The following is a 25,586-nucleotide window of genomic DNA, read 5'->3' as shown; positions in this document are numbered from 1 at the left end:
GAGGATGAGGCCCAGAAATCAGGATTTTAAAAAGATTCCCAGGTGATTCTAATGTGCAGCCAAGGTTGAGAACCACTGCCTTAAGATCTAGCATCATGCTGGGTGTGGATAAGAGATTTAACGAAGGCTTGGTAAATCAGAATGAGGTTGGATATATCTGGAAAAGACCACTTGCTGAGTCTTTTAAAGAACCCAGGTCTTCCTGAAATACTGGTTTCAGGCCTTGGGATTTCTTGGTTGGCTATGTGTCCTTGAGCTTTCCTTGAGTTGTTTCAACAATGATGAATATCATACTAAAGGGTGCCAGTCAAAAGATGGCCTCCTCCCTAGCTCACCTGACCCCCTGGGACCTGGAGGGGTGCCCACAGCTGTGCCAACAGTGGTGTGGAGGTTGGAAAATTACTGGAAGTTCAGGTCCCTGTCTGCCACTCATGCTCACTGGGAGCATTCCCCAAAGTTTGTTTTTGCCTTTCTTACTGCTTACTCTGAGCAGCTCCCAAATTGGTATTTCTTTCTGATCTCTTTTCTGAGACTCACAGACCAGAAATCTCCGACGCATCTCTCCTCCTACCTCACCAAGTGCTGTTAAGCCTCCTTTTCCAAAGTAGCCTATTACCATTCCCACCAACCTGGTTCAGCCTCTTCATTTATGTATGGAAAACCCAACAGCTTTGACATTCCTCCAGCTAAACTTCTCTCCTGGCCCCTGTACCTCAGGCCATTCATGATCCAGGAAGGCTCTCCCCAAATTAAAATCCTGCTGGAATCTGATTCTCTTCACCCGTGGCATCAACACAGCCTCCTACCCTCGGACAATCACATATTGTTTTATGACTTTTCTGGGTGTCCTTTTACTATTCATAGAACCTCTCATCTCCAGATCAGGTTGTAAGCTCCTTGGGAACACACAACATAGCTTAAAACACTTCTATTTCCTGTTTATCGCATGTGGCTCTGTCCCACAGTCAACTGGGTTTCCCTGACTGCAAACAGTGCTTTTGCTGATGCTAGCGGGTGAGCAGGCCAAACTGTGATGGTTTCCTAGAGTATCTCTAGAGAAGCCTTAAGACTCCATACACTGGGATCTTACACTGGACCACAGGAGCCTTACTGGTACCTAAGATTTTAACTTCCTCAAGGATAAGGACTGTGTCATAGGTCTTTGTTATTCCACATGATCCAGCCAGAATAATGCTCAAGAAATACCTGGGTTTTCTGGAGGATACTTTCAATCAATGGGAAAGATTGAAGAAAGTGAAGAAACTTGTGAACAATTTTCTTATTGTCAGAGAAGCTGATTTTTTTTTTTTTTTTTTTTTTTACGTCTCTTGGATCCTGAAATATAGCACCTAGAAGAGGAATGGATCGGATCATGTGGACTTGTGGGCAAGACCTCTGGTTGGTCAGGAGGGGAGAGAGTAAGGTGCTTTCAATGAAAAGCTAAGGGATTGGGAAGGCTGATCAGATCTCATTTGATCCTAGTTGGAGCTTTAGTTGTTCTTTGCTCTGGTGGTGGTGGTCTCTCCATGGTTTCACTTTCTTTTTATACCAAAAGGGTATGCTGTGTGCCTAGAGTCAACAGGCCACTGTGGCTGGGCCCTTCCACATACCATCACCAGGCACATGGATTCCAGCCGCAGGAAGGGGACTCCAACTCAGCTACAGAAAAGGCCAGGCCAGGGACTTGGCCACTAAGGCTTGCTTCTCCCCAAACAGCAGATTGACCAGTGCTATGAGCACAGAGCTTGTCAAGTCCATGTCAGCCACTGCCTCTTGTCCGGAGGCCATCACCCCCCAGCCTATGATGAGAAACACCTTGTTTCTCAGCAAACACCCAGTTCAAACCCAGGCCCATCTCTCATTTCCTAGTGTGTGACTTTAACTTCTGAGCTGGTCTAAGCTGTAAAATGAGAATGACACTTGCTCTACTTGTCACAGGATCAGCATGAGAATCAAAAATGAGATAATGTCTAGGAAAGTGCTTACAGAGCCAGATCATTCAGAAGGGCTCCTCCACATCTGCTTGGCATCCAAGGAAGGCCCTTAGAGACCTGGGCTTTTTTAGACATTTATAAAAGCCATCCCCACTCACATAAATTGCCTGCTCTGGCCAAAGCAGGCAACTTGATGTCCTGTCCTTGCACACCCTGAATCCATAAGACCACCCGATCCCAAAAACACTGGGCGCCTGCCTCTGCCCAGCCCGCTCCTTCTCAGGAACAACTGTAATGTCACTTCTATGAAGCCTCCATTTGCATGGACCACTTGCTGGTAACTAATCCTATATAATCTCTTTTGTGCTACTTTTCTTAATGGGTAAATCGTATGCTTCAATGAAATGATAAAGCAGAAAGCTGGTGGAAAAGAGAGTGAGAGAGAGGGCTTGTCTCATGTTTGTATCCCTAATGGCAGCTCACACAAAGGGATCACTCAACAAATACCAGGGGCACATGGATCGAAGAGGCTCTACACTGGCCAAGGCTCAGGCTCTTCCCTTTGATTCTTGCATGAACGAAGCAGAGTGAAGGGGACAGGTCATTTGCCAGGCTTAGGAAACAAAGCCCAGAAAAGAGGCGGCACCCACCACTGATGGAAAGTGGCACAGTTCACACCCAGTCCCACCTCTCCTGTTGCTAGTGTGTGATTTTGGCTTCCGAGCTGTAAAGTGAGGATGACACTTGCTCTGCTTCCATCACAGATCAGCATGAGAATCGAAGGAGATAACGTATAGGAAAGTGCTTTACATGCACTGTGCAGAGTAGTTGGTGTTAGCTATCCCCATGGAGTAGAAAAAAGCTCAGACAGGGGCCAAGTTTTGGCCCAAGGGCAACGGTGGCTTTTATTTCCTCTGTTGAGGAAGTAGGGGAGGGGGACTTCCCCAAGCACACCAACTTAAGGAAGGGGCGGTGTGCCCTCAGAGGAAGAGAGCCGATGGTCATTCAGAAGGGCTCCTCCAAGTCCACTTCCTGGCCCCAGGCTGCAGGGTGTGTGCTCTTGAGAGTCACTCCCTTGGGGTGCCAGCTCTTGCATGAATGGAGGCACAAAGAGGTATCTGCTGGTGTTCACCAAGAGGAAGGGGGGACTGGTGCCCTGACTGAGGGAGCAGAGGACTGGGGTGGTGGACCCCCACCCAGTGCCTGCCCAGGATGATAACTGGCGGTGTGACGCTTCTCCGGAGAAGGGCCAGAGAGGCCCAGAGGCATTGCTCGATCTGCTGGCTGGTCCTTTAAATGTCCATCTCAAACTGTGACTCTTCACCTGGTGAGAGAAAGGACAGAGGGCCAGGTGAGCAATGGTGATTGGTAGAACTGACATTTGTTTTATTTTTACATTTTATTTTTTAAAATATATTTTATTGGTTTCAGAGAGGAAGGGAGAGGGAGAGAGAGACAGAAACTTCAATGATGAGAGAGAATCATTGATCGGCTGCCTTCTGCACACCTCCTACTGGGGATTGAGCCCGCAACCGGGGCATATGCCCTCGACCAGAATCAAACCCGGGACCCTTCAGTCTGCAGGCCGACGCTCTATCCACTCGGCCAAACCAGCTAGGGCTATTTTTATTTTTTTAAATATATTTTTATTGATTTCAAAGAGGAAAGGAAAGGGAGAGAGAGATAGAAACATCAGCGATGAGAGAGAACCACCAATTGATCGGCTGCCTCCTGCACACCACCATTGAGGATTGAGCCTGCAACCCAAGCGCAGCCTGACTGGGAATCGAACTGTGACCTCCTGGTTCCTAGGTTGACGCTCAACCACTAGAACTGACATTTTAGAAGCCAGGGAGATGTGTTATCTTTTCATTCTGGTGTTCCTACAAGAAGAGCAGAGGCCAAATTTATGTTGCCAAGGAGAATGGAGGCGAAGGCAGGACTACAGTAGGTATTCCTGGAAACATCGATCTGAAGGTGCCCTGTCTAGCTGTGCTCTCTTCCCCAATCCCAAAAGCACAGAGGCCAGGTCTCCCATAGGAGAGGTGATAGTCCTGAATTTTGAATACTTTTTATTATTTTTTATAAGAATGATTACTTGTGAATTGACATAAATACAATGTCATAGAAAAATAGTCCTTAATTATTCCATAGAGCTTTTTGGAGCACGTGTCCCAACTTTTGGTTAAGAAAATGATGCCATAACCCACTCAGCACACTCTGATTGACCCTGCAATAATTCAGCCACTCACTGCCCTCACTCCCGTTTCCACTAAAATTTCCAAGGCATTCATGCTGCAGACTTTCTTTTTAATAGAACTGCCTCATTCAGCATCTCCTGGGCAAGGCCCAAGGTTCTACATAGTAAGATGCCTGCTCTAGCCCCACAGAGAAACAACTGGCCCCTTCTTCTGGTTACGTTAACACAAATATGTGGGTTCAAGACCAGGAGCCTTGGCTTCTTACATCCAGTTCAGCAAAATGAAAAATGATGTCCCTCCCTTACCATCTCACCCCATCACAGCTGTGAGAAACTACTAGGTTATTATTGTGGGTAAGGTTGCTGCCTGGGGCACCACTGGGCCAACCCTGCATTTGTTATGGCCAGAGCAGCTCTAGAAACTGGGATATAAGAGAATATGCGCGTGGGGACCAGGGACAGCCTTCACGTAGTGGTGACTTAACCACTGCAGGAGTGCCCAGCCGGCACGGCTCAGTGGTTTAGCATTAATCTATGAACCAGGAGGAGGTCAAGGTTCAATTCCCAGTCAGGGCACATACCCAGGTTGTGGGCTCGATCCCCAGTGTGGGGTGTGCAGGAGGCAGCCAATCAGTGACTCTCTCTCATCATTGATGTTTCTATCTCTCTCTACCTCTCCCTTCCTCTCTGAAATCAATAGAAATATTTTTTAGAAAAACTTCAGGAGTTGCACCTCCACCCTCAACTTCCAGTCTTTGATTTGAAGCAAAAAGTAGGGGTATAAGGCACCATGCCACCAGCCACGTGAATCTGTTCCTCCTTCTCTCCATCCTTTAACACACTGCAGGAAACCCCGCTACCCAGGGCTGTCCTCATCGCTCTCTGCGTCTCTTCCCACCTTTCCACTGCTCTCCAAGCCTGAAAGGCAAGGCAACTGTCTCCTGTCTTGGACTTTGGGGTTCCCAAGGTAATTATGATTCATGTCCTGCAGGCTCCTGGTAGATGGATTCTGCTGCTGTCAGCAGAGCCAGCCCAGCCAGAGGTCTCAGCTGCTTCCTGTAGGGCCTGGTGTACTGCCTTCCAGGTGAAGGGCGGGCGAGTCCCAGGCTGACTCGGTTTGTCTGCAAGTGCTTACACTGCATCCTCCCATGGTGGGAGAGCTCAGACACTCTGATGAGCCAGTCACGGTGCCACAGAGATTACATTCACACACACCTCTGCCAGGGGGGCTGTTCTGATGACTTGGCGGGAAGGAAGGAGGGATCAGAAGGGCTTAGAGACCCCATGGCAAACCTGCAAATAACTGGTTGCGTTTCTACTATTCATCAAGAATCCACTAGTGGATGATACCCTGACAGAAGGCATCCTGGATGCCATTCTGAGCCCATAGACATGTAATTTCCTTGGGGGACAAGTACACCATGTCGTTGAAAAGTTGTCTCCTATACATGAATATCGTGGATGTGGTGTTTCTAGTGTTGCAGATGCAAGGTGTAGCTTTAGGAACAATTATATAAAGGGGCACACTTAGGAAATTTGCTATGTGGGGCCTCTTCCATCTCAATCAAGCTCCCCACTGATTAGATTACCTGATGAGGCCAAATCATCTTTTCTGTGGTTCTTGGGCCCCTTTCATGGGGAAAGTTGGTACTGATGAAAGTTCTCCCCACCATTCCCCCAATCCTTACCCGACTCCCTCTGGACTCTGAGCTGCTCCACAGGTGAGACAGTCACTCTCAGTCCCTCCCTGGAACTCCCCCTAGTGGCGAGGACTCTCAAGCCACATACATGCCCATCCCAAAGAAGACCCTGGCCAAGCCCGGCCACTCACCGCCCGCTGGCTTATCTTCAGGGCTGTTCTGCAGGTGGTTCTGGCTGGCTTCAGTGGGGGGCTCGTCACTTACAGGGCTAGTGACCCCCGGAATGGTGGGCAGGTCCCGTGGGGGTGTTTTGGTCACAGGTGAATTCCGACACTCCATCAGGAACTTGCGGTCATAGATGATCCTGGTACCTGGAAGGGAACAGGGACACTGGTAGAGCCACTTTGAACCGCCTGCCTGCTCATTTTTCCACGTCTCTGAGGCATGGCCGCAGCACAGGCAGCAGGTCCTCCTGTAAAAGCCTGGCCTATCGCCAGGTTGAGTGGTGTCCTGTGCACCGAAGGGATACCGGTTTGATTCCAGCCAGGGCATATGCATGGGTTGTGGGCTTGATCTCCAGTAGGGGGTGTGCAGGAGGCAGACGATTGATGTTTCTTACTCTCTCTTCTTCTCCCTTCCCCCCTCTCTCTCTCAAAATAAATTTTTAAAAATATGTTTTTAAAAAAGACAGACCTATAAAAGGTGGAACGAGACTTATTCAGGTGCCTAGGGCTCTGCTGCCACCAAACTGCCCTGATTCCCCGTTACGAGGGGCACTCTGGTGGAAGAAGGGGCCCACTGGCCACCAGACTGCGTCCTTTCTCCGCTCAGAGCTTGGCACACCCTGCGCTCGCTCCCTCAAGCCCACCAATTCACTGACCTCATTGGAGCTCAGCGTTATTACTTGGACAATCATGTCCCATGGTGGAAAAGGTGTGTTTTTTTACTCACTTTTCAATCCCATCCTTTTAGCACCCTCAGGGGATATCCAGGATCTTTCACTCCATTTTACAAATGTGTGGTCAAAAAAAATCAAGGCATTCCCCGACTAGTAGAGATGAGAACGTCCCTGCCTGGGCTTTGTGGAGAGGAAAGGCCCACAAAAGGGTCTCCTGTTAAGTCCACCTCCCCGTGCCAGCCTGCTCTGTCCCTGGCACCAGTTTATCCATTGCTCTGAGGCGCCACTGCACTTCAAGCTTTGTAGATGGTCTGAGTTCCATTCATTTTCTTTCTGTTCTCTTTTCACAAGTGTCACCCTAAGGTAGGGACCAAGTCTTATGGAATCATTCACTATCCTAAAACAACATATTGGACCCATCCTGTGATACTTAAAAAGGGGTGTTTTCTAAAGTACGGGACTCAGGGTCCTCGTGGGAGACCCAGCTGATCCATCAAACGACAGTGAACAGTGAGAGGTTATTCCTGATCCCCTCGGAAGCACCAGTAATATAACAGCTCACTAACATTTGCTGATTGCTCCCTTCTCAACCAAGAGCAGGCCTCAGGTTCAAAGCCTTCCATAGCCAGGGGAATCCAGCTAGAATTTAAAACTGTCTTGTTGTCATTATATTTCTTTTTATAGTTACTTTCTATTAATGGCAAGCGAATCTGGTTTTCCATATATAGTGGGTGGTATCAAATTTCCTTTTAATACATAACAGGATATAATTTAATACAGGGTGAGGCAAAAGTAGGTTTACAGTTGTTTGTATGGAAAACAATAATTCATCAATAATAATACATGAATGAACTCTGTGTTTCACATACAGAAACACACAACCGTAAACCTACTTTTGCCAAACCCTCATTTGTGCTAATAAAATCTACAAACTAAGTGATGGCAGAGGTAGCATCTAAGACACCCACCCCGAGGGCATTTTAGCTGCGGAGGGTAGACACTGGTGTTCAGAAAGCCCGCTGACAAGGCACCAAGAGGGGGGAAGGAGAGAGACCACAAAGCCACCTCTGATTCAGTTGGGAAGGATGAGGAACGGAAGCTACCGGTCAATGTGGTGGGAATGTTTCCTATGAAGTGCTTGGGCTTGTTAAAGCCTTTTCCCTTCCATCCCTTCATGGGATTCACCACTACACAGCTTCGCTTAACAGTGATCTTCTGGAAATTCCCTACACCTCCCAGAGATGAGGAAAACGTAAACAAAATACACACACAGTTCCATATTGTCAAAAATAGGAACTCTTGGCTGGAAGGTTGCTGTGGCTTCCTGGTGCTGGGGACTTGGCCTGCCTTTAGGGACAGGAAATGGACACCAGAGGGGATGCCAGAGGGGGTCCCTGTGAGGTGAGAGCAGCAGTGCTGGAGGGCGCTGTCAGGTGAGGTCTTCTGGGGAGTGTGGATATCACACCAGGCGGGTCTCCGCACCACAACCCTTTTTAGCCGAGGGCCTACGTCCTCTCTCCATATTTGGGAAAATGACCCAACTCCACTAGGTTTCTACAAACAAGAGTTTTTGAGGATCTAACAGGCTTCAAGATGGCAGAGCGCAGCAGTTTCCTGCTGCTCCTCTCAAAAGTCATGTAAAACACTAAGAAACAGAAGCACAGGCTCCAGCTGGGATGCAGGTGAGGCTCAAACTGTTCCCAAATCACAATATATAAAGACAGAAGGTGAGCAGAGGAATGGTGCGAACAGAGAGGGAAAAGGGGACACCTAAATGCAGGGGTGGGGTGTGGAGGTTATACCGTGAAGCAACTGGGGCCGCCCCAGAGAACCCCAGGGAGGTGCAGGGATTAGAAGCAGATGGGGAAGGGGATGGGGGCTGATAACATGCAGGGCTGCCATGTGCTCCTCACCCCAGGAGGGAGGGGAAATTAAGCTAAAGCTGACTTTCTGAATGGTGAGCCTCAAATCCCCTCCCCTGCTTCAGGATAATGAGTAACGATAAAGCCCTACAGAAACTGATTTGGAGAGGGGGTTCCCCAGGGGGAAAAACCTCAGCTAGCCACCAGATTGAGCCACCAGTCTCCAGAATGCTGTAGGGCAGTGGAAAGGTTGAGAACCACTGCCCTAGAGCAATTGTTTTTAAGCTGTAAAAAATAGAAACTCCATTTCTAGTTGGCTCATAGAGTCATAGCAATAAAAGTAATGAATATGTGTTTTTAAAATTTTGTGATATAATTATATTGGGAGAATAGGAGGAGAAAAAGGGTGGTGTATGCATGCCAATAAATTATCATCTATCAAAAAAGCAAGTCAATAGATGAAAGCTGAAAAATGTTGTTAGTTGTTTCTGAAGGGTGAGATGGGGTGGGAGAGGCAAGAGGTTGCTGTTTTGTTAGAAGCCTTTTAATACTTTTGAGTTTTAACTATTTACATATATAAACTATTTACATATAGTAACTTTAAAATACTTTTACTCTGGAAAAAATCAAGCACATACAAAAGTAGACAGAATAATCTACACTAATAAAAGACAAACATGCAAATTGACCATACCTTCACTACGCCTTAAGGCATGCCCACCAGCCAATCAGAGTGACTATATGCAAATTAACCCAACCAAGATGGCAGCCAGCAGCCACAGAGCTGGAGCAAGCAGGAGGCTTGCTTGCCCCAATGATGGAGGAAGCCAAGCTGCTGTGGCAGCTCTGAGCTCCACTCAAAGCAACAAAGTTTCAATTATAGAAGATAAATAAACCCCAGATACCTGCTTTCAGCCGGCCGTGGCCATGGAGCTGGAGTGAGCAGGAGGCTTCCCTCCCACCCACCCTGGCCGGCTCTGAGCTCTTCTCAAGGCTACAAAGTTTCAATTATAGAAGGTAAATAAATACCAGAATAAAAAAAGAAAAAAGAATAAAAGGAGAGGCTGAGAGCGTCCATCGCTGGAGGGGCTTGGCCAGCCTGAAAATGGCCCTCAGCCCCTCATCCAGACTGGTCAGGCACCCCAGTGGGGACCCCCACCCTGAAGGGGGTGTGACCAGCTGTAAACAGCCATCAGCCCCTCACCCAGGCTAGCCAGGCACCCCAGCGGGACCCCCACCCTGATCCGGGACACCCTTCAGGACAAACCAGCCAGCCCCCACCCGTGCACCAGGCCTCTACCCCATATAATAAAAGGGTAATATGCAAATTGACCCTAACAGCAGAACGACTGGGAATGACTGGTCACTATGACACACACTGACCACCAGGGGGCAGATGCTCAATGCAGGAGCTGTCCCCTGGTGGTCAGTGTGCTCCCACAGGGGGAGCTCTGCTCAGCCACAAGCCAGGCTGATGGCTGCCAGCACAGCGGTGGTGGTGGGAGCCTCTCTCGCCTCCTCAGCAGCACTAAGGATGTCCGACTGCAGCTTAGGTCTGCTCCCTGCTGGTAAGTGGACATCCCCCGAGGGCTGCCAGCTGCCAGAGGGATGTCTGACTGCCAGCTTGGGCCCAACCCCCCCAGGGAGCGGGCCTAAGTCAGCAGGTGGACATCCTCCGAGGGGTCCCAGGCTGCAAGAGGGCATAGGCCGGGCTGAGGGACCCCCCGCCCCCTGGAGTGCACAAATTTTTGTGCACCGGGCCTCTAGTCCTATATAATAAAAGCCTAATATGTAAATTGTCCCCTCAACAGGGAGTTTGACCAGGAGTTCAACTAGGATGCGGGGCCAGCGGCAGAGGTGGTGGCCATGGTGGCAGGGCGTTGGGAAGGGAGGTGAGCTGGCAGCCACTAGGGACCCTACCCATGCATGAATTTTGTGCACTGGGCCTCTAGTATAATTACACACACACACACACACACAACTTTAATTTTTTTTTAAACTAAGGAACAGGTTAAATAAATCATGGGACAGACCTACAGTGCAATGCTGCCTGTGCAGCTGCTGTTTGGAAGAAGAAAAGTGTACATTGTTCACAATATATTGTATGAAAAAGAGTCACAGAACTAACTGTATGTGGTTTGTGTTTGGCTACCTCTGGGGGGTAAGATAAGGATTAAAGCAAAAAAACAAACAACCGAACATCTTTTACATTGAGCATTTTTTAAAAATACAAAATTCTAATAAGGATACAAGGACAATAAGCAAACAAATAAGGATATAGGGTCTGAATTTCCTTTCCTAGTAAGTCAAGTTAAAACTTTTTTGGTTAGCCCTGGCCTGTTTGGCTTGGTGGTTAGAGTGATGGCCCTCAGACTCTTTGGGTTTGATTCCCAATCAAGGGCACATACCTGGGTTGCAGGCTTGATTTCTGGTTGGGGTACATGCAGGAGGCAACCAATTGATGTATCTCTCTAACATTGATGTTCCTCTCTCTCCTCCCCCTCCTCACTCTCTCCACTCTCTAAAAAAATCAACTAAAAATATATCGTTGGTGCCGAAACCGGTTTGGCTCAGTGGATAGAGCGTCGGCCTGCGGACTGAAGGGTCCCAGGTTCGATTCCGGTCAAGGGCATGTACCTGGGCTGTGGGCATATCCCCAGTGGGAGATGTGCAGGAGGCAGCTGATCGATGTTTCTCTCTCATCGATGTTTCTAACTCTCTATCTCTCTCCCTTCCTCTCTGTAAAAAATCAATAAAAATATATTTTAAGAAAATATATATCGTTGGTGAGGATTAAAATAGGTAGACTTCCCCCAAAAGCCCAGGGGGCCTCTGCCGGGCTGGAGAAGTGGCATGGTGAGCTCACTCCTCTTGCACCTCTCTGTGCTGGTGTGTACTGGCCCCTGGCCACGCTAGACTTGACCCCCACATCCTGTATTCAAGGAAGGGGACTATGCAACTCAGGGACAAGCGTTAACCTTCACCTACACATTACCAACCTTTGTTCAATCCTACGTCCCAAATGTAGGAGTGCATTTATTTACCCACAGAAGCACTCTGTACCAGCACCATGCTAGGCGCTAGGGACACAAGCAACAGTTAGCTATAGTAAGAGCTTCTTGACCTCAGACACTCATAATTTAGTCAGAGAAAGACCTGTACACCAGCGGTTCTCAACCTGTGGGTCGCGACCCCTCTGGCGGTCGAAAGACCCTTTCACAGGGGTCACCTAAGACCATCCTGCATATCAGATATTTACATTACGATTCATAACAGTAGCAACATTACAGTTATGAAGTAGCAACGAAAATAATTTTATGGTTGGGTCACAACATGAGGAACTGTATTTAAAGGGCCAGAAGGTTGAGAACCACTGTGTAAACAAATGAATGCAGTCAACTGTGTGAAGTCTAAAAACAGAGGTGGGTGTGTGGGCCACAGAGGGAGAGGGGAGAGATCTATCCTGTGTGTGCCAGTGGGGACAGAGATACCAAGCCCCCCCATCAGCCCTGTCTTCCAACTTCCAGGCAGCCTGAGCCAGAGAAATATCCATGTCACCCCAAATAGCCAACAATTCTGCACTGCCCCAAAGTGAGGGGGCAATAGGGGAGGTGGATTGGGGATGACGTAGCCTGGAGAGACTGGAGGTGCAGAGCAGGGGAACCCAGAACCTTGTCCCCCCAGCAGGGCAGGAGGACAGCGGTGGATTCCCCACATTTCAAAGCATGTTTCAAACTGGTGTAGCTGGGATCCTGTTGGGGGTGGGGGTTCGGGGGAGGCAGAGTTCAAGGTTTGGTCTTGAACTGCCTGTAGAGAAGAACTGAGGCTATTTTCTAACTGAAAGTCTTTTTAAATGAATCGCTGTACAAGCCTGTGTGGGGGAAATAGAAGTTCAGTGGCTGCAGGAGTTCCCTGCCCTGTGGAGAGAGGGGGTGGGTGCAGCATCTCAGGATGAATACGTGCTGCTCTTCCTACAGCCTGGTGGTTAGAAACCCAGCTCTCCTATTTGCTAGCTCTCACCACTCTGGGCAAGTTAGTACTCAATCTCTTGGCACCTCAGTTTCTTCTTCTAGAATGGGGTGATGATGATGATGATGATGATGATGATGGTGATGATGATAGTGCCAACTTTAGGGGGTTACTGTGTGGATTAGAACAGTGGTAGACACAAACCCTAGCTATTATGACCTGTATGGCTTCAGGTGACATATTTCATCATTTACTTGGTCCCATCCGCACCGAGGACCAGTAGACGGTCAAAGCTGGGACCAATCAAGGGAGAGGAAAACAACCCTGGAAAGAGACCTGTGGGGAGGGGAAGGCTTCCTCCGTCCTTTTTGGGCCCAAAGAAAAATGCCTCAAAGAAACAAACATGCCTCGAAGACCACCGCTGGCTTTGGCATGTTTGGTAACCAGTGTCTTTTGGGACTTTAAGCTCCAGATGTGCACCAAATACAAGAACGGTATGTTTTCCAAACATTCTCAGTGGTGAGGACAGTTTGCTTGAAGGTATATACTGATTGAGACATCCCCCCAGGGTCTGGTTTCCTCACCTGTAAACAAGGGTTGTGGATTAGGCTCATGAAGCTATTTTTAAAGCATGAACCCGGAGCCAGGCTTTATCACTAATCTCTAGGGTCTGTTCCAGCTTGGTTAAGCTGCCATTTATTTTTAGGATCTCCTTGTTGGCAGGTGCTTAAAGTGGTACAAACAGCACGAGGCCTGGACTCAGACCTGGGCCCACCATGTGCCAGCCCCTTGACTCCGAGGGCAGACTCGTTCCTCAGCTCTCCGAGGAGGTTACTAACAAAATCCACACCTCACAGGAGCATCATGAAGATGAAAGAAGATCATGAGTGTCTTGACTCCTTTTACGAGAAAAAACCATCTGTGAGAATAAACCACACAACTGCTACGAAAAGAAGAAAATCAATGAGGAGAGCACACACAAGCAGGCCAGAAGCTGCTTGGAGGCCAGGGAGCATTTATTGATGGCCCCTGCAGCCAGTACAGTATTGCATACATGAGTGCTAAGCTTTTCAGGTAAGGTGACTACAGCTATCACCCTCAGTCATCACTGCCTGCCTGTGGGCCAGACCCTGCACTCACAGCCTGACATGCGTCCCCCAAACATTACCCTTAGGGACTAGTACATTGAGGGACTAGAGGTTGGGACTTCAATATGAATTCAGGGGGACACAATTCACACACAAAACATTACCTGTTGGTAATGAAATTCTGGGGTCCCCTCACCCTGCTCTGTGTGGCATTTTGAAGTGTTTGGGAGAGTAAATAATTATTTTAGCTTTTTTAAGGGAGATCATTACCCTTCACTCGCAGACAGGAAACTGAGCCTTAGAGAGGCTGCCCCCCACAGCCACCCAGACATCAGAGGCAGGCCTAGCCTGCCCCATCTCCAGTCCTAAACACAAACCTCTTTAAAGTTAGCAAGGCAGTCGCACTGGCAACTGGAAAAATCACAGGGGTCTTCAGTACTTCTTCTGAGTGTTCGGCCAGAACAGGCTGTTCCCTGAGAGGCAGGCCTGCCGTCATCCCTCCTCCCTCTCCCCACAGTCCCCGCACGGGCTCCAAAGGCTGCTGGATGCGACTCCTGTAAGATGAGCCGAGCTCATCCCTCACTTCCCCCTGGGCCTCCCCTGGCAGAAGCATTCTTCCCCTGAGCAGGACTTGAGGCCCAGCAAAAGTACAAGAAAGGAATTCCTAGAACTGCTGTTCCCATTCCAGGGAAAGGGAGAGCATTTCACAACAGGGTCAGGGGAGGTTTGAATGCCTGCGCTCAGAAGCAAGCCAGCAGTCTGAGGACAAAATAATCCCGACAATTTTAAATTCAGCTCTCACCAGCTCTGGGTCAACCTGGAGGCCAGTGCACAGACGTGCCAGGGTCTACCAGGGATCGCCCACCACCGTGACCACCAGGCAGGAACCGCAGGTGTCTGGGCAGTGTTTCTGGCTGAGCTGTCTGTTTAGCAAGCGGAGCTGATCTGCCAGGGAGAAAGTCTTGGTGAGAGAAGCAAAGTGTGCCCAGTCCAAGATCTTTCTTCACCTCGGCCCCCACCAGCTCTGCAAAGAGAACCAAGATCCTGGCGTTTCTCGGGTGCCCGGAATCTTAAGAAGCTCCAAGAACACCAACTCGGGGTGGTCATGGAGTGGCAAAGGCCCATTGCTTAGTCCCTCTCTTCCAAGGAAATCCCTTGAAGGGAATAAGGCCAGTTGGTTTGAAAATTAAACAGAAGGAACAAGGCTTGTAAAGACTTTCAGAACAAAAAAGCTAAAATAATTATTTACTCTCCCAAACACTTCAAAATGCCACACAGAGCAGGGTGAGGGGACCCCAGAATTTCATTACCAACAGGTAATGTTTTGTGTGTGAATTGTGTCCCCCTGAATTCATATTGAAGTCCCAACCTCTAGTCCCTCAATGTACTTGGAGATAAGGTCTTTCAAAAGGCCATTCGGTTAAAAGGAAGCCATTGGGGCGGGGCCCTAATTCAATATGCTGGTGTCCTAATAAGAGAGAGACACCGCAGAGGAACAAACCATGGCCACAACCTCGACCATGTGGAGAGGCAGTAAGAGAGAGGCTGTCTGCAAGCTGAGGACAGGGGCCTCAGGAGAAACCAACCCTGCCTGCACGTTGATCTTGACGCCCAGCCTACAAAACAGTGAGGAAGTACATTTCTACTGTTTAAGCTATCCAGTTTGTGGTATTTTGTTATGGCAGCTCTGGCAAAGTAATATAGGCCGGCTTTACCCTTTTCCTCTGAAGAACTGAGAAGAGAAATTTGTTGTCACACACACACTCTCTTTAAGACAAGAGACCTAGTTCTTAACTTCCACACTATATGCATTACCGGGAAACCAAAGGGAGTTCAGAGCTCGCCTGTACCTCCTGGTATTCTTACTCCCACCCACTTTTAGACTGCTGGGCTCAAAAACTCAACTCCCTCCTATTGCCAAAAATTAAGGATGTTCAAATGGGAGGACAGAGCAAGTGTGGGCTCCTCTGAAGAGTGTCCCCAGAGCCCGGGGCCACTTGAAGGGGAAAGAGAAGGTAGTGGTAAGGGCAGGCACGACAGAAAGTGGAATGCATTGCCCAGTGGTCTGGCATCATGGCCCCATCTGTATGGTTTGCTTTGTGGAGCTGGACATAAGGCCTTGGAAATGGGGCATGGGACCAACGACTTAATGTTTTCTGGAAGGTGTCCTCTGTTCTTAAACCCAGAGCGGATTCACAGGCTTGTGATTCTGGTTTGTTTCTACCCCTGGCCTTGGCTCTGCTGGCCAGTTAAGTTCCCTGAAAGACCATTTTTTGAACTTTGGCTCTTAGGGAAAATGGTCTGAAAATGTGGCCCCCATAACTCCTCCCATCCTTATTCACACACATGGTTTCCCTCATTCCAAGGCAGTTATTTCCCCTCTCTTTGTTTTTAATTTATCTTTATTGATTTCAGAGAAGAAGGGAGAGAGAGAGAGAGATAGAAACATCAATGATGAGAGAGAATCATTGATTGGCTGCCTCCTGTGCACCCCCTACTGGGGGTCAAGCCCGCAACCTGGGCATATGCCCTTGGCCAGAATCAAACCTGGGACCCTTCAGTCCGCAGGCGGATGCTCTATCCACTGAGCCAAACCGGCTAGGGCTCCCCTCTCTTTGAATCTGGACTAGCCCTATGTCTTGACCAACAGAATACAGCGTAAGTGATATTATGTGACTTCTAAGCCTGAGCCCTAAGAGGTCTTGAAAACTGCCAACTAAATAAGTCAGGTTAGAGTCTTGAAGAGACACAGCTCCCAGCCTTCCTGGTGTCCCCAGCAATGCCCCAGATATGTGGGTAAGGCCATCTTGGACCTTCTAGCCAAGGGCAATCCAGCTGCCAACTGTATGCAGCCACATGAGCGAGTGCAGGCAAAATCATCAAGGAATGCTCAGGGAATGTTGTTGAAATTACTAGCTTTGTGATGGCTTGTTAGACAGCAACAGCCAAGTGATACGGCCATTCTCATCAACACGAGTATCTCTGGGCAGCTGGCGATAATCGAGGCCTGGTCTCTGAGCCCTCTCATGAACTTTCATGGGCACAGACATTGGATTACAAGGCCCCTTTTGAGATGACATCTGTCCATGTCTTTCAGCACCCAAATGACATGGGCAGATGTCATCAGCTCCTGCCTAGTCAGTGATGCTGGTTGCAAACATGTAAATAAGGAGCATCAATTTCACTGTCTAAGACCCTGGCCCCAAAACTAACTTGCTCAGTATAAAGAAGTCACTTCCTTCTACGTTTTGCTCAATAATAACTGAGGAAAGTAATATCAGTAATACTATTATCTGTAACGCTGGAATAAGTGGGAAAGTTCACAGTTTCTGCCCCTTGGACATTCCAAGATAAACAATTATACCCTGTAAATGTTATCATTAAGCCAGCTCAGACCCGGGCCTGGTGGTAAAGAAACTAGGTTACCCTGATAATGCATTTTTAAAAAAATGTTTTTTATTGATTTGAGAGAGGGAGAGGGAGAGAGAGAAAAAAACATTGATGTGAGAGAGAAACATTGATCAGTTGCCTCCGGCATGTCCCTGGACCAGGGACCAAAGTGGCAACCTGTGTATGTGCCCTGATCAGGAATTGAACCGGTGCCCCTTTGGTGCACATGACAACGCTCAAACACTGGCCAGGGCCTGAGAATAGTTTCATTCCAGGCTTCTTCTCAACTCTTCACATCCTAAACACCAGACCTGGCACTCACTTGTGGAGATACAGAGATGAGTAAGACTGCTCTGAAAGAACTCCCTGGCCAACCTAGGGAACAAACACGTAAACAAATACACATGATTCATTTATTATGAATCATAATGGAGAAAAAACACTGGCATGGATCTAGGTAAGACCAGAAAGTAACACGTTTTTCATTTGTCTGAGCATGCAAGAATCTATGTGTACAAACGAACCACTTTCATTAAAAACTTTCACCCTGGGAAACCTTTTTTCAATACAATCTCCTTCCTAACTTCTCTTCTGGAACGACACTGAATAAAGTCCCATACATGTAAATGCCTCACTACCAACTGATAAAGATGGTACCACCCTGCTGGCCCTTTCACCGAATTTGGTAATCTAAAACTTTTGCTCTTCCAGGAAAAAGAAAATCAAACTCCTCTTACAAATAATAAGCCCCACCACCTTTGAGGATATTGAAAAAAATATGTAAACCTTTGAATGCAATTAAAATCCAACAGCTCTGTCTGCACTGTCAGAATGCGAGGCTTACCAGGGTGACTACTCTCAGTGGGCAATTCTCACTTGAGTATCATACAAGTTCTACTGGTTACGGGGTTGGGGGTGTCTGTCTAGTTGCTTCAATCTATAGATACAATTTTGATGCTTATAATTCTACTTTAAGTATGTCTTCATCTTCCTCAACTAGAAGCCCAATCCCTTGAGGTCAGCCTAATTTCAATTCTAGATGTGGTAAGTGCCTTACAGACAGGGAGGTTCGTGGGCATCGGAGGGAGTGTGGGGTGCTCTACAATTAAGACCCCGTCAAAGTCTCTGATGAGGACGCAGTGTGGAATGTTCTAAATGCTTTAAAAGGAAGCTAAGGTCAGTGTGAAAAGAGGCCCATCCTGTGCTGTGGGGTGGGAGCGGGCTGGGAGAGGTCAATGGGGGGGGGGGGGCTCATTGTATTTCCCTCGCTGCCTTAATGTCCAACTACTTTTAACCTGTCCTTAATAGTGAGATGTAGTCCTAGCTGGTTTGGCTCAGTGGATAGAGCGTCGGCCTACAGCCTGAAGGGTCCCAAGTTCGATTCCAGCCAGGGGCACATGCCTGGGTTGCTGGCTCCATCCCCAGTGGGGGTCGTGCAGGAGGCAGCCAATCAATGATTCTCTCTCATTGTTGATGTTTCTGTCTCTCTCTTCCTCTCCCTTTCTAAAATCAATAAAATATATATATATATTTAAAAATAGTGAGATGTAGTCTCCTCTATGTAACTAAGGCCTCAGGACACGGGTGCTCTAGCTTCAGTGCCCAGTGACCTAACCCCTCTTCCCCGCACTCTGTTCCATAGCCAAACACTTGGGAGCGGCTCCAAGGTAAGCTTCCTGGGCACAAGTTTGTCTAACCAAACAAGATGTCATTAACACCTGTAGCCCTACCTGCTTACCTCTGATGAAGTTTATCCAGGTATAGGGCTTAAGTATGACTACTACCCAAGCAACCCCCTGTAGGCTTTGGGGTCAAATGTCTAACATGGAACTGGGAACATGGAGGGGAGTTAGGGAGGGGTGGAACAGAGGAAGGTTTCTGACCCATTCCGAACATTCTGCTGGTTTGTGGTGCTCTGGAGATTTTCAAGACTCCATGGGCTCCAAATACTCATAAACGACACTCCCTTCAGCAAATTCCTCTTAAGTTCTCCAGACATTTAACTTCAGATCAGTGGCTCAGCGTGTGTGTGTGTGTGTGTGTGTGTGTGTGTGTGTGTGTGGTGTTGATGGTGGTGATAAATGACCTGGAAAGTAAATTGGAGTCACTAGAATGAAGATGGCTCAAATCAATGGCTGCTCCTTTTCCTCCAGGGACAAACACTGCAGTACCATATTCAGCAAGAGTGACTGCTGGACACTTACTTGAATAGCTCCTGGCATCTCCTGGAAATGAGTGCAGGCCCCCATGCAGACCCTCTCTCCAGACCCTGGTTTAAAGATTGGTGCCAAACCCAACCTCAAGAGAAGTTTACCTGGATAGAAGCATCACTTTTTTTGCCAGACCCCAAGGTGTAAAAAGGTGAAGGAAGTCATGTTCTACTAATTTCTGAGTACAGTACCCCCCCCCCCTTATCCAGGGGGGGGGGGGACACATTCCAAGACCTCTAGTGATGCCTGAAACCACGGATAGTACCAAACCCTAAGTGACTAACAGGTGGGTGGCATGTCCAGCGTGCATATGCTGGACAAAGGGATGATTCACTCCCCAGGTGGACAGAGATGGATGCCATAAAATGTCATTGTGATCAGAATGAGGTGCAATTTAAAACTTACTGTTTATTTCTGGACTTTTCCACTAAATCTTTTTGGAACATGGATAACTGAAACCAAGCTGAGTGAAACCATGGATAAGTAAGGGACCATTGTGCTTAGTGTGGTATTTAAAGCAATCACTGGGAGCTAATTAGAAATGCAGAATTTCAGACCCTACTCCAGAACCGACAGAATCAGAATCTGCATTTAAATGAGGACCCCAGGTAACTCAACTGCGACCAGAAGACTGAAAAACAGCATGCAACAGAATGACCATTTCTCATTTTTCAAGCTTCTCTGCCCTGGCAAAGGGTTAGGGCAGTGGTTCTCAACCTTCCTAATGCCGTGACCCTTTAATACAGTTCCTCATGTTGTGGTGACCCCCAACCATAAAATTATTTTCGTTTTTACTTCATAACTGTAATTTTGCTACTGTTATGAATCGTAATGTAAATATCTGACATGCAGGATGTATTTTTCATTGTTACAAATTGAACATAATTAAAGCATAGTGATTAATCACAAAAACAATATGTAATTATATATGTGTTTTCTGATGGTCTTAGGCGACCCCTGGTTCGACCCCCAAAGGGGTCGCGACCCACAGGTTGAGAACCGCTGAGTTAGGGTAGAGTGTGTTTTGGAGGAAGATTTCACACTGTGGCTAACTGAGGCAGAGGCAAGCCAGGAGTCTCCAGTTATGGACTGTGAGCTGTGCCTGCCCCACCGGACACCCCAGACAAGAAAGACTGGTCTATAGGCTCCCGGCACTGCTAGCTTTCTCCTGGTTACACTCTGATGCAGAAGCCCCTTCCCCTCTCTCCCAACTAAAGACCTTCAAAGAAAGGAGGATTTGCTGTGGTCCGCCAATAAACACCCATTTCCCAGTCCAAAGCAGAAGTGAAAAGTTCCCAATAAACAGTACTGCTGGGTATCGCCTCCAATCTGATCTTTCCCCATCTGGCAATGAAGGGTGCAAAAAAGGGCCTCCTGAGCCTTCAGACCTGACTCAGGGTCCGCCCAGAACAGCAGATTCACACCCTCACTAAAGGAAATCCCCCAAACGGTAGGGAAAGGTCCTGAAAGACACATCAGGACACAGAAAAAGCAGAGCAGCATGGGCTACATAAAGGCCAGCGGGGTAAGGAATTTGAGTCAAGAGTGGCAGGAAGAGTCCCTGGGAACTTTTGCTGGGGTCATTTTTAAAAGGAGAGAGAGAGCAGCTTTCCCACTATGCGTGGCTGCTATTTCTTGCTCAGCTTGGAAAACGGTGTAACATTGGACAATGGACACGTGTTCTGAAGCTTTTGGGCCTCGGTGCCACGGTCTGCAGAAGGTTGCGGCATGGCTGGACAAGAACATCTAAGATCCCCTAACAATTCTAACTTGGCATGTTTTGCATTAAACAGCCCAAGACCTCGCTGGTGGAGGGACAGCTGCCTGAAAAAATAAGCATGTGGCCCCCAACGCTGGCAGATGCGGCTGCACCCCGCCCCACCCGCACCCTTGTCTCAGCGCAGCGCCAGGATCTGTGGCCGTTTTCTAGTAGTTTGGGCAGGAACAGTAGAGGTGGGTGTAGGAGGAGGAAGGGCAAAAGGGGTGAGGGCAACACGAGGATGGGAGGGACGTGAGCCACGAGGAGGATTTCATTATGCAAACAAGCGGGCAGGTTTCATCAGCGCCTCCGCGGCGGGGCTCCGGAGTTGGGAGGGAATGCCTGGCTCCGGAGGGCAGCCCAAAGCTGGCACCAACCCGTGCCAACTCAGCTTCCTCTTCCTCATCCACTCTCAGGGAGGTCACACGGGTCCCCCCTCCCCCCGGAGGGAGGAACGTGTTTTTCTGCACAGCCCTGCCCGTACCCCGGGTCCCTCGGCGGGGTTCCCACACACGTAAGTGGGCAATCTGCCACAGGTGGCGGCGAGGCTGCAGGGGCAGGCGAGCACCCTCAGCCCAGACCCTCCGTCAGACGGTGCTGGCCCGACGCAAAACTGGGGGTGCCTCGGGAAGGAAAAAAGGACTCTACACGAGGCATTTATCCCAACAGAGAACCTCCCACCCACCCACCCAAAACCAACCCCAGGCCAGTCCTCTCCTTGATCCGTGGGCACCCTGATCCCAACGCCTAAGAACTGCCCCCAACACCCATCCACAAGGTGCAGCACGCCTCGGCAAGTGGCAATCCTGGAAGCGTGCCTATCTGCTTGGGTGGGGGGCGCTCAGCCACCTCCCAGAAGGAGGGAACTAATGGGGCAGTTTGCAGTCCCGGCTCCGGAGGACGCACCCAGAGAGCAGGCAACGGGACGCGGCCACCCGCTCGCTCCCGGTGGTCACCTCGCTGCCTCCCTGAAACCCCGCACCCGTGTTTCCCAGTCCCCGCGCCCCTGAGTCGGCTCGCCCGTCCAATGGGCGGTGGTCGATCCCCAGCTCCGCTCGGCCCGTCCTCCTCCCGCCCGCACCCGGACCCCGCGAGCCGGCGCCTACCTCCCGGGGTGGTGCTGAAGAGCGTGCCGCCGGGGGTGGTGCTGTAGTCCCCCGGGGGGAGCTGCACGCCGTCGCTGAGGACTACCCTGTGAGTGGCGGGGATGGCCCGGCTCGGGGTCTGGCTGCAGCTGCTGCCCCCGGACATGGTCTTCCGCGCGTAGTGCCAGCAGCCAGAACGTGGCCCTCCTGCCGCTGCAGCCTCGCCCGCCCCGCCCCGGGCCGTCCCTTCCGCCTCTTTCTCTCCACCGCCCCTGGGATTTGTAGTTCCGACTGTGCCACCGCCCCTCCCGCCTCGGAGCGGCTCCTGGCAGGTCGGTTCCTCCGCGTCCCAAGATGGGAGGCCCCCTGCTGACCATCCCCAGCGCGCACGTGCCCCCAGACAACGCCTTGATCCTGCGCCGTGCGCTCCGGGGTCTGTCCTGGCCACGCTGGCGGGGACGGGCGTGGGGGGTGAGAGGCGGGATGGGTTCGCGTGTCGCTGGGTCGGGGGCGTGTCTCCTCGCTCTGCCGGGGGACCTAGGCGACCAGCGCCTCTCGGGGAAGACTCGCACGAGGGTTTCGGACCGGCTGTTCCCTTCAACCATCCGAGTTTCGTGCTTTAGTGCCTCAGATGAGAAAGTCGGGATTGACTGGCCATTCACCCCCTCCTTGGTGTATTGAGCAGTCACGTTGTGGCAGGCGTTGGAGAAATGGCCAAGAAGGCTCGCTCCAAGGCTTTGGGGAGAGCGTGGGAGAAGGACACGTGAACAGATCACCCACCTGGGCGCTGTGGCTAAAGGACGAGGTGAAGAGGGGTGGGATTGGGCAATCGGGGGAGGCTGGAGTAGGGGGAGGGGTAAATTGATCAAAGAAGGTTCCTTGTAGCTCTTTGAGTTGGTTCCAAAAGCCCGCAGGCTGCCTGACATTTAGAAGGCACTCCTTGAATGAAGGCATGAATCTTCAAGGAGAGCCCTAACCGGAGAGATAAAAATGCAAGGAGAATGGAAAAGCCTGTTGGGTCAGAGAACAGTTTCTGCCATTGTGGCCACAATTTGGAAAGAAAAAGGAGAGAACAGTTTAAAAGGAAATTTGGGGCCAGGTTGTGAAGGGTCTTTTTCAATTTTGCCAGGGTGTTCAGAATTTGCCCTATGAAGGCTTGAAATATCAGAGATCTTTTTTTTAAATATATATTTTATTGATTTTTTACAGAGAGGAAGGGAGAGGGAGAGGGATAGAGAGTTAGAAACATCGATGAGAGAGAAACATCGATTCAGCTGCCTCTTGCATGCCCCCTACTGGGGATGTGCCTTGCAACCCAGGTACATGCCCTTGACCGGAATCGAACCTGGGACCCTTCAGTCCGCAGGCTGATGCTCTATCCGCTGAGCCAAACCAGCTAGGGCCAGAGATCTTTTAAGCTGGGGAGCGACATGATTTAGTGTTGTTGTTTTTTATAAAGAAAATTGGTGGCTTTGGAGTTAGAATGGACCGCAGGAGAGTGAGGCCCCAGGTCACTCCTGAGCTAAATCTAGTCCTACACTGTCTAGTCAGGTAGCCACTGGCCACGTGTGCTTGGGCAGCACTTGAAATATGGCTAGTCCACATTCACAACAGTAAAATACACACTAGACTTAAAAGGCTTAGTATGAAAAAATAATTAAAATATCTCAATAATTTGTTTTATATTGATTACATGTTGAAATAGTATTTTGACTATATTAAGTGAAATATATTATTAAAATTAATTTCATGTGGTTTTTTTTCAGTGGGACTATAAGAAATATTATATACATATACTAGTATATATATACACGGCTTGCAGTATATTTCTGTTGGATAAGCACAGCTCTGGAATGAGGTGATATGAAAGCAATCCCAAAGGTCTTCCCAGAACTTTCCTCCCAGAAAGCTATGCAATTGCTGAATTTTAACTCTATCCAGGTCCATCTTATTCAAAAATAAACAAAAACAAAAAACTGAGGGCCAGAGAGGAGCAGGGGTTTGTCCAAGAATACACAGCTGTGAAAAGCCTGAGGCAGGACTAGAACCCAGTCTCACTTCCCTTCCAGGCCAGGAGCCCCTTCTCCCCTGGGAATAACTGTTTTGAAAGGGGGGTTTGCTCTGGTGCCTCAGTGGCTGGGCATGTTTGGGTGGCTGAGGTGGTTGGGAAGGGGCTGCTTCAGAAGCTCCACACTCAGTAGATGGCACAATAGCCTGGGATGAGGGTGTGGTGCTGCTGAGTAGCTGTTCCGTCTTGGACAAGTCCCTTCCTTTTTCTGAGCCTCAATTTAATCTGCTGCCAGATGAGAAGGGTGGATCTGAAGATTTCTGAGAACCCTCAGCAATGGCAATTTATTTTTTTCTTCATAATTAAAATGTTACGGGATTTTTATTTTTTTGATTTTTAAAAAAATATATTTTATTGATTTTTTACAGATAGGAAGGGAGAGGGATAGAGAGTTAGAAACATCGATCAGCTGCCTCCTGCACACCTCCCACTGGGGAAGTGCCCACAACCAAGGTACATGCCCTTGACTGGAATCGAACCAGGGACCCTCCAGTCCGCAGGCCAATGCTCTATCCACCAAGCCAAACCAGTTAGGGCAGATTTTTTTTTATTTAAAAAATGTTTTTATTGATTTTTGAGAGAGAGGGAGAAGGAGAGTGAGAGAGAAACATTGATGTGAGAGAGATAAATCAATTGGCTGCCTCCTGAATTTACCCCTGACACACTTCGACCAGGGATTGAGCCCAAAACCTTGGCATGTGCCCTTATTACAGGATTCCGGGGCAGAGGGAATAGGGAATCTGAGACAGGAAAGTTAAAACAAGGCCAAACAGGTGTGGGCAATTTGCAGCCAGCTTGTAACTAACAAGCCATTATCTTCCCCAGCCAAGGACATAGAACAAATGGTTAAAAAACCTCCGTAATGAGAGAATGCAGAAAGGGAGGGGGAAAGGGGAAAGAACAAAAAAAGGGCAGTTTTTAGGGCCTTCTAAGCAGAGAAGCCAGCAGTTTCAAGGCTTAGCAAGATAAAGTTACCAGGCCCTTTTCATGAATTCTGGGAGGACCACAACAAAATTAAAAAAGGAACCTTGAGCCCTGGCTGGTTTGGCTCAGTGGATAGAGTGTTGGCCTGTGGACTGAAGGGTCCCGGGTTCGATTCCAGTCAAGGGCACATGCCTGAGTTTCGGGCTCGATCCCCAGCGGAGGGCGTGCAGGAGGCAGCTGATCGATGGTTCTCTCTCATCACTGATGTTTCTATCTCTCTCTCCCTCTCCTTTCCTCTCTGAAATCAATAAAAACTTATTAAAAAGAAAAAAGGAACCTTGAGAATTAGTCTATACCAAAATAGTCAGCGGAGAAATTTTGAAGCCTATAGCCAGGAGGCTATATAACACCTCAGACCCCCACCCAACTTGCCCTTCAGATTAGCTGAGAGCCTGTCTGTGTTTCATAAGTCAGATGTATAGGTTTGCTTGCTTTGCTTTTGCTTTTTTCAACAGAAATGCATGCTTTAATAAATTGGCTTTTCACAACTCAGTCAAGG

The 25,586-nt window shown here is 48.9% G+C and overlaps 1 protein-coding gene across 1 annotated transcript; it reads right to left on the bottom strand.

Annotated features, from left to right (window-relative positions):
* Nucleotides 1-1,321: 1,321 nt before the first annotated feature.
* On the bottom strand, nucleotides 1,322-22,380 carry EIF4EBP1 (eukaryotic translation initiation factor 4E binding protein 1). Its single transcript, XM_081082678.1, has 3 exons — nucleotides 22,057-22,380; nucleotides 5,966-6,145; nucleotides 1,322-3,258 (listed from the first exon to the last, which is right to left on the bottom strand). The coding sequence occupies exons 1-3, from the start codon at nucleotides 22,199-22,201 to the stop codon at nucleotides 3,227-3,229; spliced, it is 357 nt and encodes a 118-aa protein (XP_080938804.1). The 5' UTR covers nucleotides 22,202-22,380; the 3' UTR covers nucleotides 1,322-3,226.
* Nucleotides 22,381-25,586: the final 3,206 nt, after the last annotated feature.

This window comes from Myotis nattereri (genome assembly GCF_964212035.1).
Source record: "Myotis nattereri genome assembly, chromosome: 2".
Lineage (NCBI taxonomy): Eukaryota > Metazoa > Chordata > Mammalia > Chiroptera > Vespertilionidae > Myotis > Myotis nattereri.
Note: the sequence above shows the minus strand (reverse complement) of the source record. Positions and strands in the feature narration are given on the sequence as shown.

Coding starts and splice junctions, on each gene's coding strand:
- EIF4EBP1 (XM_081082678.1), bottom strand. CDS start 22,201: ATGTCCGGGGGCAGCAGCTGCAGCCAGACCCCGAGCCGGGCCATCCCC. Junction 6,146..22,056: donor CTTCAGCACCACCCCGGGAG/GTAGGCGCCGGC, acceptor GTTCCCTTCCAG/GTACCAGGATCATCTATGAC. Junction 3,259..5,965: donor TGAAGATAAGCCAGCGGGCG/GTGAGTGGCCGG, acceptor TTCTCTCACCAG/GTGAAGAGTCACAGTTTGAG.